This window comes from Parasteatoda tepidariorum, chromosome 7 (assembly GCF_982258835.1).
Source record: "Parasteatoda tepidariorum strain Cologne lab strain chromosome 7, Ptep-v5.0, whole genome shotgun sequence".
In the NCBI taxonomy this organism is placed as follows: Eukaryota; Metazoa; Arthropoda; class Arachnida; order Araneae; family Theridiidae; genus Parasteatoda; species Parasteatoda tepidariorum.
In genome coordinates, this window is record NC_141761.1 from 67,880,690 (window position 1) to 67,895,783 (window position 15,094).

At 28.8% G+C, this 15,094-nt stretch overlaps 1 protein-coding gene across 1 annotated transcript in view; it reads left to right on the forward strand.

The window, feature by feature from the left end:
* Positions 1–15,094, forward strand: part of LOC107454702 (KICSTOR complex protein SZT2) — a 129,531-nt gene that overhangs the window by 29,004 nt on the left and 85,433 nt on the right. The window contains exons 20-25 of the mRNA XM_087167990.1: positions 139–251; positions 4,243–4,396; positions 6,872–7,145; positions 8,526–9,384; positions 11,009–11,269; positions 12,007–12,187. Of these exons, the coding sequence (XP_087024116.1) occupies positions 139–251; positions 4,243–4,396; positions 6,872–7,145; positions 8,526–9,384; positions 11,009–11,269; positions 12,007–12,187 (1,842 nt within the window). The remainder of the gene's footprint in view (positions 1–138; positions 252–4,242; positions 4,397–6,871; positions 7,146–8,525; positions 9,385–11,008; positions 11,270–12,006; positions 12,188–15,094) is intronic.

The window sequence follows — 15,094 nt, forward strand, 5'->3', positions numbered from 1 at the left end:
TTCTAAAGTATTAACAATACTATTTCCTCAAAAAAGTTTTTTCTCCTACAGAATTTTTAAAGAATTCAAGTTAATTTCTGTTTAGATTTCAAGTATTGTTTTTGTTCCTTTTTAAGAAATATATATTTTTTATTTCAGGTTCCATATGATAATTCTTTAAATGCTGACTCTAGTATTAAAAAGGAAGAAAATAGCTGCACAATTCAATACATAATTTTTCCCCCTCATACAAATACTACAGTGAAAGATAGGTGAGTAATTTTGACTTTAGCTTGTGAAAAGTTTTTATGACATCAGATTTATCTGAAAAGTTTTTCAGAACATACATCAGTGTTTTCACTACAGCGCGAGAATGCGAGAATATCGCATATTTTTTTCTTTTCTAGCAATAAAAAATAATTAACACGAGAAGTTCGTGCACTCTATTAATCAATTTCAAAATGCACGAATTTTGGAAAAAATTCCGTCTTTTACGATTTTGAATAAAATCCATTTCACTTTTCTTCCTTGATCTTTCATTATTTTGAACATCAGTCCTTGTTTATCTAGCTTCCCTATTTATCAGTATTGTTCAGAACCAGTAGGAACAGCAGAACACCCTCCCCCCCGAACCACGGAACCCCTTTCAGAACACATTTCTCTGCAACCACTTGCTCACAGTAGGTAAGGTTTCTTCATGTAAGACGTTTACATTTTTTGTGCATGAATGTGAAATGGACAAATACCTTGTTAAGGCGACATCTTCTACTCCGTAACCGGACAAATGAAAATGAAACAAATGCCGGTAGAAACGGTCAAAACGAAACAAATACGGATATTTTTTAGCCAAATAAATATAATAGCTGATGAAAAAGTAGATATAGAACATTTTCCATATGATGATGCAGCAAAAATATTCAATTAGAAGATGTGAAAAATGTATTATAACTAAAGAAAGAAATTTTTTTCCAAGTCTATTCGTGTTTTTTTAATTTTTAAAAATCTCACTTAACTTTTTGAAATCTCACCCTGCTTTTGAGAAAGGGTGAGAAATTCTCTCCCATTTTTTTTCTGTAATGAATGCACTGTACATGTTCTGAAATATCTTCAGCAAGTTTTAAACTTCTCTTTATTTTTCATTTTGCAATTATAATGTTTTTTCTAATGTTGAAACCTCGGGTGATTTGTAAGTTATTTGACCTGTAAATTGTTCATTCCAAATAGTATTCTACTTGATTGCAATTCGTGTTACTAAAAATTATCTTGCTTATTGAAAGTAGGCATGAAGATGTTGATATTTGTGGACTTTAAAAAAAAGTCTAAGTTAAGATGAGGGTATTAGCAGGATATATCAAAATAAAATTGTGAAAAGCACTTTGATATTGGGCCACACAATTGCCTAGTAAATTATGTGAATGATAAACTGTTTGCATAAATATATGTAATTGAAGTTGTTGGCAATGAAAAGAGAATTGCTTGAGTTCTTATGAAGACATAGAAATATGGCTCTATCAATGGTACTAGGTCAGTAGTTCTTAACCACTGTGCCGCGGTACTTTCGTGTGTTGCCAAATTCTTAAAATGTGCCGCCAAATATTAGAAATGATACAATAAAGATATAATGCTTTTTTATTACGAGTAAAGTTTAAATTAAAGAAAAGAATGTATATATATATACAATGTTATATATACTTTTTATAATTTTTCCACGCTTTAACTGCGTGAACATCTTTGTCGGCGATTGTCTTGTCTCTGATAGTCTTAAAATAAGAAGGAAGAGTTTAAATTGTCTTTGACAAAAAATTTTGCAATAAGTAGAAAACTTAATGACTATTAAAATTATTAATTAACAAAAGAAAGCAAGCTAAATATTAACTTTCAAACAGAAATAAAAGCTAATCATTAAAGTAAGCTATGCAATTTATAATTCTAAAAACAAAGGATAAATAATAAAAAATAAGCTAACAATTAGTAATTAGCAATAAACTAATTAACAAGAAATCACAAAAAAATAATAATTAATGTAAAAAACTAACAGTTAATAACAATAGAAAACAAGCTAACAATTAATAACTAGCAAAAAAAATTAATAACTGTTACTACCTAATAAAAAATTAGTCGAAGGAAATAATTAATCCCTTAATAAACATGCTTTTGTTGTACATATTATTTTATTTCACATTCAAAATTATTATCACAAACTATTTAACACAGTGTATTATAGGTAGGTAAACAACTTTAAAACTAATTTTTTTCATTGTGTGCTGTCAAATTTCGAAATCGTTAAAAGTGTGCCGCCGCAAAAAAAAAAGGTTGAGAATCACTGTACTAGGCCATTGCGCAGTTACCATAATAGACTGTAACTCATTTTTCTCTCTACATCTAAGAAAAATTTAAAAACAAGAGTGTTTTCTAACAACCTACTACAGTTCAGCTTGGTTAAAGAGATTATCCACAGTTAAATGGTTGCCGCAAAGGGCAGAACATGATAAAAGATAGTCTAAGTCCGTAAAGTTCCTCTCTAAATAGTTAGGGTAGGTAAAGGGAGAGAAGGCCCCAATGTGGTGCAGGTGTCCTCTAAAAAGTCATGTGATCTCAAAAGTCAGACGTAGGCAGTGTTTTGCCTAAGAGAAGATAATAAGCTGCTTTGCTACAGAGATCTTTCCTCTGTCCTGAGTCACAAAACAGTTTTTAATCGTACTTTTAATCTTTCACTTTATATTATTACAGACATTAGAATTAAGGCAATTACAACATGGCTGAGATAAGGAGCAGCGAGCTTTAGTTAGCCTATCAGCTTGCTCATTATGAGGAATATCACAGTGGCTACAATTTTATTGGGTGGGGACAATCCAATCATTGTTTAAAGTTTGTCAAGATGTATTTGAATTGCATACTTCTAATATTATAATTTATCTAAAAAAATTCAAACGTTTCGATGATAGCCTAAGAGACTACAAGGAAAACAGCCTAATGATTGAAGCAGCTTGACTGATGGTCTCAATTTTGACATCCAAGTTAGTTGTTCTTAAACCAACTGCAGCAAAATAACCTTATCTTTTCGCAGCAACCTGAATCACAGTTATCTCCAACAAATAGTGAACCATCTTTGTAAATATGAAGCCAGTCACTTAAGATATGTGGGTGCAGTCAGCCAGTCTTAGGAAAGTAGGACTAATGGCATACTTTAGGATACAATGTCATACCAAGAAAATATGACTATTAAAATGCTTCAAAGTTTTAATGTTTTTCTTATAATGAATGTTAAAAGTCAAATAATTTTAAGAGAAAGATTTAATTCAATATAAGAATATAATACAAATCACAATTTTTTTAATATTTTTTAAAATTTTTTTTTACTGTAGTTCTTAATATTTGATCTTCCATTAAAATTCATAGTAGTATATTTAATCTTTCAAATTTATTTTTACATAATAAATTAAATACTCATTTAAAAGGGTTAAATTTATTAGAAACCACATATCAGTAGGTGCTTTAAATTCTTCCAAAATAAATCCACAAATCTCTAGAACTCTTTTGTGTTGATTCAAAATATTCTAGGAAGAATGTTCTTAGTCATAAATGCAATGCAAAGTTTTCCTTGATTTTTAAATGTACCCTGAAACTTAATTTTCTAAACAAAGGTTTTGTACATTGGGGCTCCTCTAGTATTGATAAATTTCAATGTATGTGGTAAAATGCCCCCGTAACTACCAAAATCATCAATATTTTAATTAGTTTATTAACTTCAAATATTAAAAATGCATTCTAATTTTTTTAAAAATTGCTATGCATTTCTTGTAAAAGTTCTAAAAACGTATTATGAATTAGCCCAAATTGTTTTGACATAAATTATTTTGAAATGTTTTTAAATCATTTGTAGCACCTCTAGTTTTTTAAAATTTATGTTAAATTTTTTTTCTTAAAAAATTTTGCAAAAGAAACTTTAGGCAATGACCCCCCCCCCCCAAAAAAAAATCTATTTCCTTATACTCATTAACAATTTATTTTGAACAAGTAAAATAATTTTTTTTTTGTAGCTCACATGATTTTAGACATTTTTTTTTTACATTTTGCATTGGGTTCCAAAACTTTAAAAATGTTTGACTTTTCTGAAATAAAGCCAAAAATTTTCATGCAAGATTTTAGTTCGTTTTATATTGATTGTGCAGCACTTTATAACTCAGCACAAAATCTTATTAAACAAATGCAACTGTAGAAATAATGGGTTTGATTAAATTTTCTTTTTTTTTCTTCATAAAGTATATCAGAAGAAGATGATACTGAACTGACTGAAGCTGATGGGGAATTACAATTGATTACCGAGTGTTGGATAGAGCCTCAATGTGGTATTACAAAATTCTCATCTCATCCAAGCTATTTGAATAAGCTCAAATTTGAAGAAATTCCTAAAGCTGTAAGTTGTTGCATTTGGGTTTAGGAATGACAGATTATATTATGTTTTATTCTGTTATATCATTTCTATTTTGTCTTGTTTAAAAATATTTAATTATAAATGTTCCTTTTATGTTTATAAGCTACATTTTTTTATATTTCTTAATGAATGCTTTCTTTATCGCCAACTGAGAGAAACAGTTCTTAATATTGCATGCAAATATATATATGGGTGATTCTCACGAAACATGACAATTCGGACCAAAAAATTTCTTCAAAATTAAAGTCTTTAAAATAATCTAAATTTTTTTTTTGTATATTTCATTAGCTACACTTATTAATATCTTATAGACAGCAGTGTAGTTTATTGACATTTGCTCGAGGAAAAAAAAAAAAGGAATTCACCAAATCTTGAATGCCAGGAAAATGACATATTACCTTAGAAGTTTAAAAAACAGTCATTTTAAGTTAGTAGTAAGTAACTTAACTTAAGCCTTTATGTTAGATGGACCATAAATTGCTTAAATTAATTCTTTTTATCCACTGTAGAAAGAAACAAACAAAGTTTTGTTTCTGATATGTACAGAATAAAATTGTGTATCAATTGTGTTTATAAAATTGTGTTATCAATCATTAAATAAATAAATAAGTTTGATTACATCCAAGCATATTACAATCATACATAAACTTGGTATTAGGTTAATATTTGCTTTCCCTCTTTACAGTATTAGCATTTAAAAAGAATTTCTGGTAACACTTCAATGTCCTGGCATTCATAAGCCAGGAAAATAACAGCCAGGATAATGACAAATTTGCCATTTTATAGCATATAACTTTACTTCAATTTAATATTTTGGCCGAAGACATTCATATTCTGCAGAAAACAACAGTATTTCTTAAAATAACTCAGATAAATCTATGTAGTTTTCGTTATTAATGATTTCAAGAAGCCAGGAAAATGACAGCATAAAAACCTACTCACCTTGAAAAATTTTTTGAAATAGATTTTGAGCCGGAAAATTGGTTCTTTATTCATGCAACAAGACATGTTCATATAGGAGGGTATCTAATCAATCTATTAACATAAGATATTGATTCCTGGCGCTATCTATTTTGGTTATAAATCACTAAATAAAAGTAGCCAGGAAAATGACAGATTTTTATGGGACAAGCAAATTATTGTCAGAAAAAATAATTTGTAATGAATGATTATAAATTGAATGATTTTTAAATAAAATTAGAAAGAAATGGTCTCTGGTACCTTTTAGAGAAGAGATGGGCTAAGTTTGAGTCTACCACCAATTCGATAGTTGAAGGTTCTTTTCTCGCTTGGCTTATAAGAAAGTTTTCATAGCGATTTCAACTCTTGTTTTTTTCTTCTTTTGTATTTTATGCAGGCAATCACTATTTTTTTTTATTTTTATTATTGAAAGTTAAGTGACTGTTGCTAATTTTGATCTTGTCTGTAGATAAGTATAAAAAAAATTCAGAGTGCAGACAATTTCAATAAAAATTCTGTGTATTTTAGACTTAATGTCTTTGTAATGAGTTAAATTTATTTCTAGTGCTTTAAAAATAACTTAATTTTCTGTATTAAAAACGTCCATATTACCGGGGCTATTAGAGCAGTCTTACACATGGTACGTAGCGTTTTTAAAAAGTGCTTAAAGGTGCTTATTTTTTACTTTCTTTTTTTAAAAGCCCTTAAAGGTGCTTTTTTCATTAGGCGTTTTTAAAAAGTGCTCGATTTTCCCTTTTCCAAAGTGTGATTTTTTCTTTACCATATAATTTTTTGCTTCAAATTACTCAAAAAGCGTGGTTTTCACATTGTTCTATTCAACGTTTTCAAAATTCATTCAACCACAATCTACCCAATCATTCGAAAACTGAGATGGATGGCTGGATTCGGTGGGAAGGTTTCATCCATTCTCATGAGCAGTCTGCTGCATTTTGCAAGAGAGATAATCTTTTTAAATAACAGTTAAATTAATTATTTATAGTTCTGAATAAATTTTTTTTGCATAATTGTGTAAAGTTATTATAAATTTAAAAAGTTGAATAATTCATTTATGAATGTATTGAAAATAGTGAAATTGTTTTTATGGTGGCTAATATAATCACAAAAAGAATTCTTTGTCAGAGCTAGTTATTTTATCATGTAACTTAAGAACTATTTTGCATTTTGTTAACATATATATGTGAAGAACTTAAATATGAAGGAAAAAAATTATTAGTGCGCATATCCTAGTTATAGTATCTTTTTAAAGTGCTTAAAAAGTACTTAAAAGGTGCTTATTTTTTGTTGTAAAATTTGGCTACGCACCCTGTTACATATTTGATGAATTTTTTTTTTTTTATCTAATTGTTGAATTTAGCTGAAAAAATATTGAAAATGGAACAAAATTACCATCATTATTTTTCAGATTTTTAAATTTTTAAATATAATGTTTAATCATCTTTTATATTTAATATTTTTAACATAATTCTCAATTTTTAGATTCACTGCAGAGATATTGACATTGTTACAGTGCTAACTACTTTTGAACATCTTTGCAATCTTTGTAAGAAAACTACAAACAAGTCAGATACTATTGAGGTTTCAGCAGAAAGCAATAATTCCTTCCATATTAATGTCCAATCTGTTGCCAAAAGCGGAAAACTATCTGACTCAAATATGAGTGGAACTCATGTTATACCATATGCATTTTCTATCATAAGTCTTTTGCCCAAAAGTCCCCAGACTGAAATCACTTTTTCTTCCCTCCATACAAGTAAGCTTTAAGTTTTTATATGTAAGGGTCGCCCAAGTAAAAAGTGGACTCTCAAGATCAAAGTGGCGCTATCAGTGTCACCCTTCTTGGTATGAAATTAATGTTAAAAGGGTGCACCACAATTGGATATCATTGGTCTTAATAGATCCTCTATTAATGCACATCTTTCAGGCACCTTTTCTACAGTTATTTGTCCTTAACAGTGCTTGCCATATACTGCAAACATTTGATAGCGATGTACAAGCATTCAACAATTTATTTGTGATGCTATTATGCATGTCATTTTTTAATTTGGGCTACCCTTTATATTATTTTTTACTTGTTTTGTTCAACTATTTTTTTAACAAAATTTAAAAATCATAGTCTTCTAAACTAGAAAAATAAATCTGTCAAAGAAACTAATTGAATCAGTTCAAAACGAAATTTATAGACTTTAGACTTCTTATATTAATATTGAAATAATTTTAGAGGCAAATGTAAAATAAACCATGAAATTTAGAATATAAAATAAATTTAGGTGTACATTGTTTTTAGGACAACTTTAATTTGATATAGAGATATGATCTAGTACCTTAATTTTGATTTCCAATTTGCTAATGGATAATTTGCTCTCACTTGATGATAAATGTGAGATTCGCAACTTTTTCTTTTCTTTAATTTTTGGGAATTTATCATTAACTGTAAATTTTCAATATATTTAGTTCTATGTCCAATTCACAACTGTCAAAGTAAAATTATTTATGAAATAAATCAGATAAACTAAAACCACTTTGCATTCTGAAAAACCAACACATGAAACCCTAAACTCATTTTGAGTATTAAAGTAGGGTTTAAAGGTTGTGACACACAGATTTGGTAAGTGAGTAGTATTGTGTTTGCGTTAATTACTCTTTTTTTAGAAAAAAACTGGAACTGAAAAGATAGCCATTTTTTGAATCGCTTGTATATTTTACTTTTATGAGAAATATATTATCCCATGGTGGAAAAATAACAGAACTTGCAAGATTTCAATCCGTGGAATTCCTTTTATTTAAATAGCTAAATTAAATGCTAAGTTTTGGTAACTTTTTATTTACTAAGTTTTGGTAATTTTTCTTTTTTAATGGTTTTTTTTCTTGCTGTTTTAAGTGTAATTTCTTGTAAATAATATTCAGTATTACATCACTAAGTTTTCACTTACCATAATAAATGGTTACTCAATGCTTAAGTTTTTACCTTCAAAAATTATTAGTTCATTAGAATTTTATTACCATATTTGCTTATTTTTAAATTTTGGTTTTTTAGTTTGATTTAGGATCTTTTGTTTAAAAAAATTATTTTAGTTTCTAAAAAAAGAGTATTTTATGATCGTTTGAAATTGTTTTCATTTTATATAACTAGGTCAGAATGCTTTGATTGAAGAAGCAAATGATCCTAACTGTGTGTTTTATGAGTTCCTTTTGGGTAACATTCGCAAAGTGCATGATAGGGAGATATTGCTCAATGCAGAAGATTCTCTTGCATTACTCTTTCAAGTACACCATAGAGAGAGAAATGAAATTTTAAACCCCCCTGTACCGTTTCGACACCCAGACTTCTGCTTCTCAACAGTTAAGCCTAACCAAGGTTTTATTCCTGATTTAACTGAGTGTGAGTTTTGTTTTTGTCCAATTCCTGATCCGGCCGAACCTAAATCACCAACCTTGACTAACCAAATTTACGAGAATATACCGCAATGGAAGTGCTATATAAAAGGGACTTCTTCATCTCACATCTTGGTTACTTTAATGCCGCATAATTTCCAAAGTATTAAGAAACTTTACCAGCCACTGAATGCACAGAATGCTTCTTTAAATCTTGATCAGCAAGATGATAATGAACTATCAGATGTTCCAGAAGCTGAGCAAGAGGAAGAAGATGGACACCAACAAGATGCTGGCACATCATATGAACATTCTGTCTGCATTCCATTCTATGTGTATAGCTGTGCTTCAATCTCCATCCTAAATCAACTTATTTACAGTGATCTGGAGATGAACATGAGTGATAATTTTGAACAATGCTTCTTTGAATGTGAGTGCTGTATTAAAAAACATTCAAGTATTTCTTCAGAACAATCAGACACAATCAATAAACATGTCTCTGAATCATCTGACTGCAATAAAAGATCCATTAAAGCAATGGAAGCATTAGTTTTAAAGGAACACTGTATTCTTATGGAAAAGTCGTTTTCAAAAGCATTTGCTTATGGAGTTTATAGGTATTGTAAGCTTTTTTTCCCTTCTTAAATTTAACTACTACAATTTTATTTAATTGATTTCTTATACATTATTCTTATCTAAAATGGAAAAGATAGTGTAATCATTTTTGGCTATTAAATAAATTTAAAATGTGTTACTTAATTGTGTTCTTATAAATTCTTTTTCATATGTAAATAGTATTTATAACTTTATCAGTAATGTGGGTAATAATAATAATCACAATGCTTGCTTTTTTTTCGTAATAAAACTTTGAAGTTTCAGCTCAAAATTCTAGAAATTAAAGTTGGTTTAAATGTATGATTAAAATGTATTACATTTATGCTACACATTTTTATTATGTGTACATCGTTTAAAACTAAGATATGGTCAATGCATTTTTGGACGTCCTAAACTGGTTTTGGACAGGACACGTAGGTTTTACTGTCTTAAACTGTCCTAAACTGGATAAAACTGTCCTAAACTGGATAAAACTGTCCTAAACTGGATAAAACTGTCTTAAAGTGGCCAAAACCTTGAACTTTGGTAAAAGGTAAAAATTCTATAGGTGTAACCATTGTGCACATAATAATTACATGTAGTATCAATAAATATTTGATATTTTTTATACAATTTACTCTAACTTATTAAAGGAAAATAATATAATATAATAGGAAAAGGTTTATAATTTTTGAAGCTCCACAGTTCATTGAACAAGAAAAGTGAATACCTAATCCTTTAAATATAAATATGCTTTTAATGCTGATAAATAATGTTTTTGCATAAAGATAAATAATGCAATATTAAGAAAAAAAATTTAAAAAAAAAAAAAAAAAATACTAAATTTGTTAAAAATTAACCTTTTATTTTTCACAATATTTTTTTTAAAAAATGTTATAATTTCTGCATCACAGGATGATAAAAAAGATATCTATTTTTAAAAAAAATTGTTTTTAAATATAAATATATTAGTTTAAATTGGAAATACAAAATAACTGAAAAATGTATTAACAGTTTTTAAGGGCATAACATCAGTTTCAGTTACTGACACTGGTGATGTATCACCACTATGCTAAAAGAATCGAACATGAATGAAATAAAAGTATTCTTGAATAGTACTATAGATAAATAAACTTGTTTATGACTGACCAAGCACTTAGTCCGAAATAGCTTAACTTGTATGGCAAGGTCAAACTTCAGTTATGTACTATTGAATGAGAGGACCAATTGAACTTGATTACTGATTTATCTTTCTTTGTTTAATGTTTAAATTGAAGAGTCAAACAATATTAATAAAACATTATACTTTTAAAAACAAATATTCTCTAGTAGATTTAATTATCAATATGTTATTAGTTCTATGTTTATTTTACTTTTTAAATATTGTTCAAATAAAATTGTAACATAATTTGAGTAAAAGGGTTTTGGACAGTTTTGGACAGGACGGTTTAAACCAGGGTTTAAACCGTGGATCAATTCATTCTGTCCTAAACCTTGCCAACCCTGGTTCCAGTAATAAACACAGTGAAAACAATCTTAAAGTAAATATTACTTCCAATTAGAAAAGCAATTAATTAATAAAGTCTTTGTTTTTTGACAGACTTTTTTGCTGTTGTACATATTTATTTAAACCACTTTCTTTTTCAGATCATTGGTGTCTGGTTTAAATGTGAACAAGCATGATGCAATTGCTGCCATTGATGAGATCTGTGAAGAAACTTTGCTAGAAATTGATATTACTGAGTTTGTTTTTATGATATGTGGCCATGTTAAAGATTTCATTGCTAAGCAATGTGTACGTCAGTTGCGACTTTCTCAAGAAAGTTATGAGGACAAAGTTGTTAGTGAATGTAAAATGAGTGAAGAAAGTGAAGTTGCCACAGAAGATATTCAAAATGAAACCGAGAGGTACATTATATGTTGCAAATTTTTTTTAGAGAAATTTTTTACATAAAGGTGAAAGTGAGATTTTGGGGAATTTGCTTTAAAAAACAGTCTTTATTAACCGAATGGTTCTAGCCGAAATGGAACCGGATGGTTGGAAAAATATGAACTTAATAAAAGAAGGAGATACAAATTATAATTACTAAAAAAATAATACAAACTTTAAAAGTTTGTAGCTATTATTTTATTGTGATTTAATTTGAAATTATTTCAAATGTAACACATTTTAATTTGATCTTTTGCAATCCGTAATTTTTTATTGCCTTAATTACCTTCATTTTTTTAAACTTTTCTTGGCAAAGTATGTAAGATTAAATTCATTAAAAATTATTATAACTTTAAAACTATTATATCAAACAGTGAGATTTGGAGCTATAAAAAGGGGAAAATGAAACTTCTGACAGGGAAAACTATTAGACTTTTCCCCCATAAGGGAAAAACAAAGAAGTTTTTTTTATTTATTTTTTATTTTTATTTTTTTTTAAAGAATTTTAGTAGGAAAGTGCATAGAATGTGTTCGTATTGAAATGTTGTGTTCGTAATTATTTTAACTTTTTGTTTTTATTCTCATAATTAAATTTGCGTGTTACTGAAGAAAGTATTTTCAATGATCTGTTTTAATTATAAACACATCAAAATCTTTACTCACACTTTTTTCATTTGCTTATCTTCCATTGTTTGATTTTTTCCTCTTTCTGTAGAGCTTTGGAAAATATCCTATTCCCGTTCAGTGTCTTAGAGAAACATCAACCTTGTGAGAACTTGCAACAGAAGCATTTGAGCATAAAAGAAAGATTTTTATCTATCATTATGAGTTTCTTCAAAACAATTCCTCAAAGACCTGACTATTATTTCTTCAATCCTGTTGAAGAGGAATCAGATGTGAGTAATGAAATTGCAACCAATTTAATAAAATATGTTAACAATAGCAAGGTATACTGGCATAGGCATCAACTTTATGACTGTGTCATTGTTTGTTTTGACTTAGTTAAAAAAGAAAAAAATATTTATCTGTGTGTGTATGCAATGTGCACATTTTTTATTAGATGGCATGTTTTTTTTTACCTTTAAGCATCAAAAAATATCATGACACTTTATATAGTGAAACCTCCAGGAAAGACTACTTCTACTTAGCGACCTCCTCTATTTATGACCACTTTTGTGAGGCATAAAATTTTTTCCATAGGCTTTGTATTGAAGAAAATATTTAGGAGAGACCATCAAAATCTCTCCTAGCGACGGAGCAAACCCCTGCAGCAAGTGCGGTAAAGGCCAAATAAGGAAACATGAAAAAATATATAAAAATCAAAAATATTAACGAAACAAATAAGCAGATTAAAATGTTTTCATAATATTTGTGTGAGGCTCTTATTTAGAGATTTCTTTTTGACGATTTCAATAGGAGATTTACAACCTCATGTTGCAGTCAGAGTGCACTAAAGACATTGCTATCAATGCTTTATCCCTTTCACTACCAATTTTTTTTTCTGAGAAAGAAATAAAATAAGTACTTAAATACATCAGTTACAATGCAAATATCGATAAAATTCTGAAAAAGGGAAAAAATTACTTACCAGACAGAAAGGGATGAGTGGGACATATATGTCCCATTGGTATTTTTTCGTGGGACACATGCGTCCCAGTGGTACTGAAATAATGATTGAGAATGCCGAGAAAAGCTGAGTTGCTTTTACTCATTTACACGTATTTTGCTATAATAAGGATATAATGAGGATACAATAAGGATATAATAAACACTTATGCATGGTATACTGCAAAACAATCTTTGCAAAGTGCAATTTTGCACATTGTACATACAGTTTTTGTTCTATTTTCCTTTTTCAATTTGGCACAACATACACATCTTCTGCGAGTTGGACCTTCTACTGGCAAGTGATTGCCCACATTCAGCATAAGCTTTGATGCCTTTCCTTCCATCACACAGTGCTCAACATGGCGGCAAGACAGGACAAAATACCGCGCAATGAATTTTTGAGAGGGAAAAATGTATTGGGAAAGGATTGTACTGTCATTTATTGGGAGAAAATTACACTGAATTGTCAGTGATATCAAGGAATACCAGTGGGACATGCATTCATAATAATTCAAAGCATATTTAGCCCATAGGGTTATTTGAAACTGCCTGCGGGACATATATGTCCCGGTGGTAGCGAAAGGGTTATTTTTAGCGTTAAAAGTTAAATTAGAAAAAATAATTTAAAAATAAACATTTTAAACAAACAAACCTCTTCTAAAGATAATAAGTTTTTATGATATAAAATTAAATTCAAGCATAAACAAAAAACATAGTTGATTATTTATGTGAAATAGTTCCATCATTCATAATTGGTAAATTTGTTTTTACTTATAATTATATCAGTAGGGATTATTTTTATTGACGCTAAATTTTATTCACTGATCCGGTTCTCATGATGCTGACGCAAGTGGCATTTCTACACTAAGAAAATGACGCTAGCTAAAATTAAAATTGTTTGCGAAAAATCATTTACTGAGTATCCGTGCACCTGGAAAGTCATGGAAATTCATTGATTTCGACTTTGATCAAAAATCGTCATGGAAAGTCATGATTTTCAGTGATAAATGCTAAACAATCATGGAAACTCTCAGTTTGTCATGGTTTTGGAGTATGGGAGCCCTTAATCTTGTTGGGCGATTTGAAAATCTCGAATCGCGATTTGTATTTACTCGATTTAAAAATAGCATCGTGATCTGTATTCGCGTGCATGTTTGTGATTATCAAACATTGTGATCCGTATTTGTGCGTATTTGTAATCACTCATCTTAATTTGTATTTGCATGATTTATAAAATACACATTGCAATTGAAAAATCTCACATCATGATCCGCATTTGTGTGACTTAAAAAAGATCACATATCAGGAAGAAAGTTACACTCATTACAACTTTCTTTTGACCATATTGAGTTATAAAAGTATTAACCTGCATAAGTCATGGAAAGTGTTTGGTAGAAAAATAATAGAGTGTCATGGATTTAAAAACCCTAGATTTAGCAGATACCCTGCTTGTACCTTCGGTTATATTTTGAAATCAATAGAGCTAGTCCCTAAGAACGACCAACCTCCATTAATGACCATTTTACTGTGGTGCAGAAAGTGGTGGTTCTTGGGAGGTTTCGCTGAATTATTTAATTTAAATGTAAAATTTTCTACTCTCTGAGGGTTAATCATAAGAAAAATTCGGTAAAATATTTTCGCTACATATTCCTCAGCTGCCTTGTTTTTCTTAAACGACATGGTATAACGAGATGAGGTAAACTGAATTCAATGCTAAAGCTGTGCATGTTGGAAATGGTTGCATTATTTTTGGACTGAATAACATTAGTAGAAAAAGGATTTTAATATATCTTAGCATAACAGTCAGTGTAAGACTATGAGGATTAATATTGTCATAAAGTATTGTGAAATTATTAAGAAGAGTATAATGTTTTTGTTTAAATTATTTTAATATCTTAAAGTTATGGACATATTGTTGGAAAGTGAGAATTTTTTAAACTTTATTAGACAAATATGTTTTGCTCCATTGTAATACTGAATTAAAGAAAAAAAATTATTGAAATTATTTTGAAGTTCAAAAGTTTTTAAAATATCTCTGTAAAAAGAAATCGTATTAAAATAAAAAGGAAACTTTTAATGGTGCTAGAAGTTATAAAAGCACACTAAAGCATTTATTTATCAAAATATTTTACTTTCATCTTATGTTTATTTAAAAGCAATAAAATATTTTTAATACCCGAAGAAAGTTTTACCTT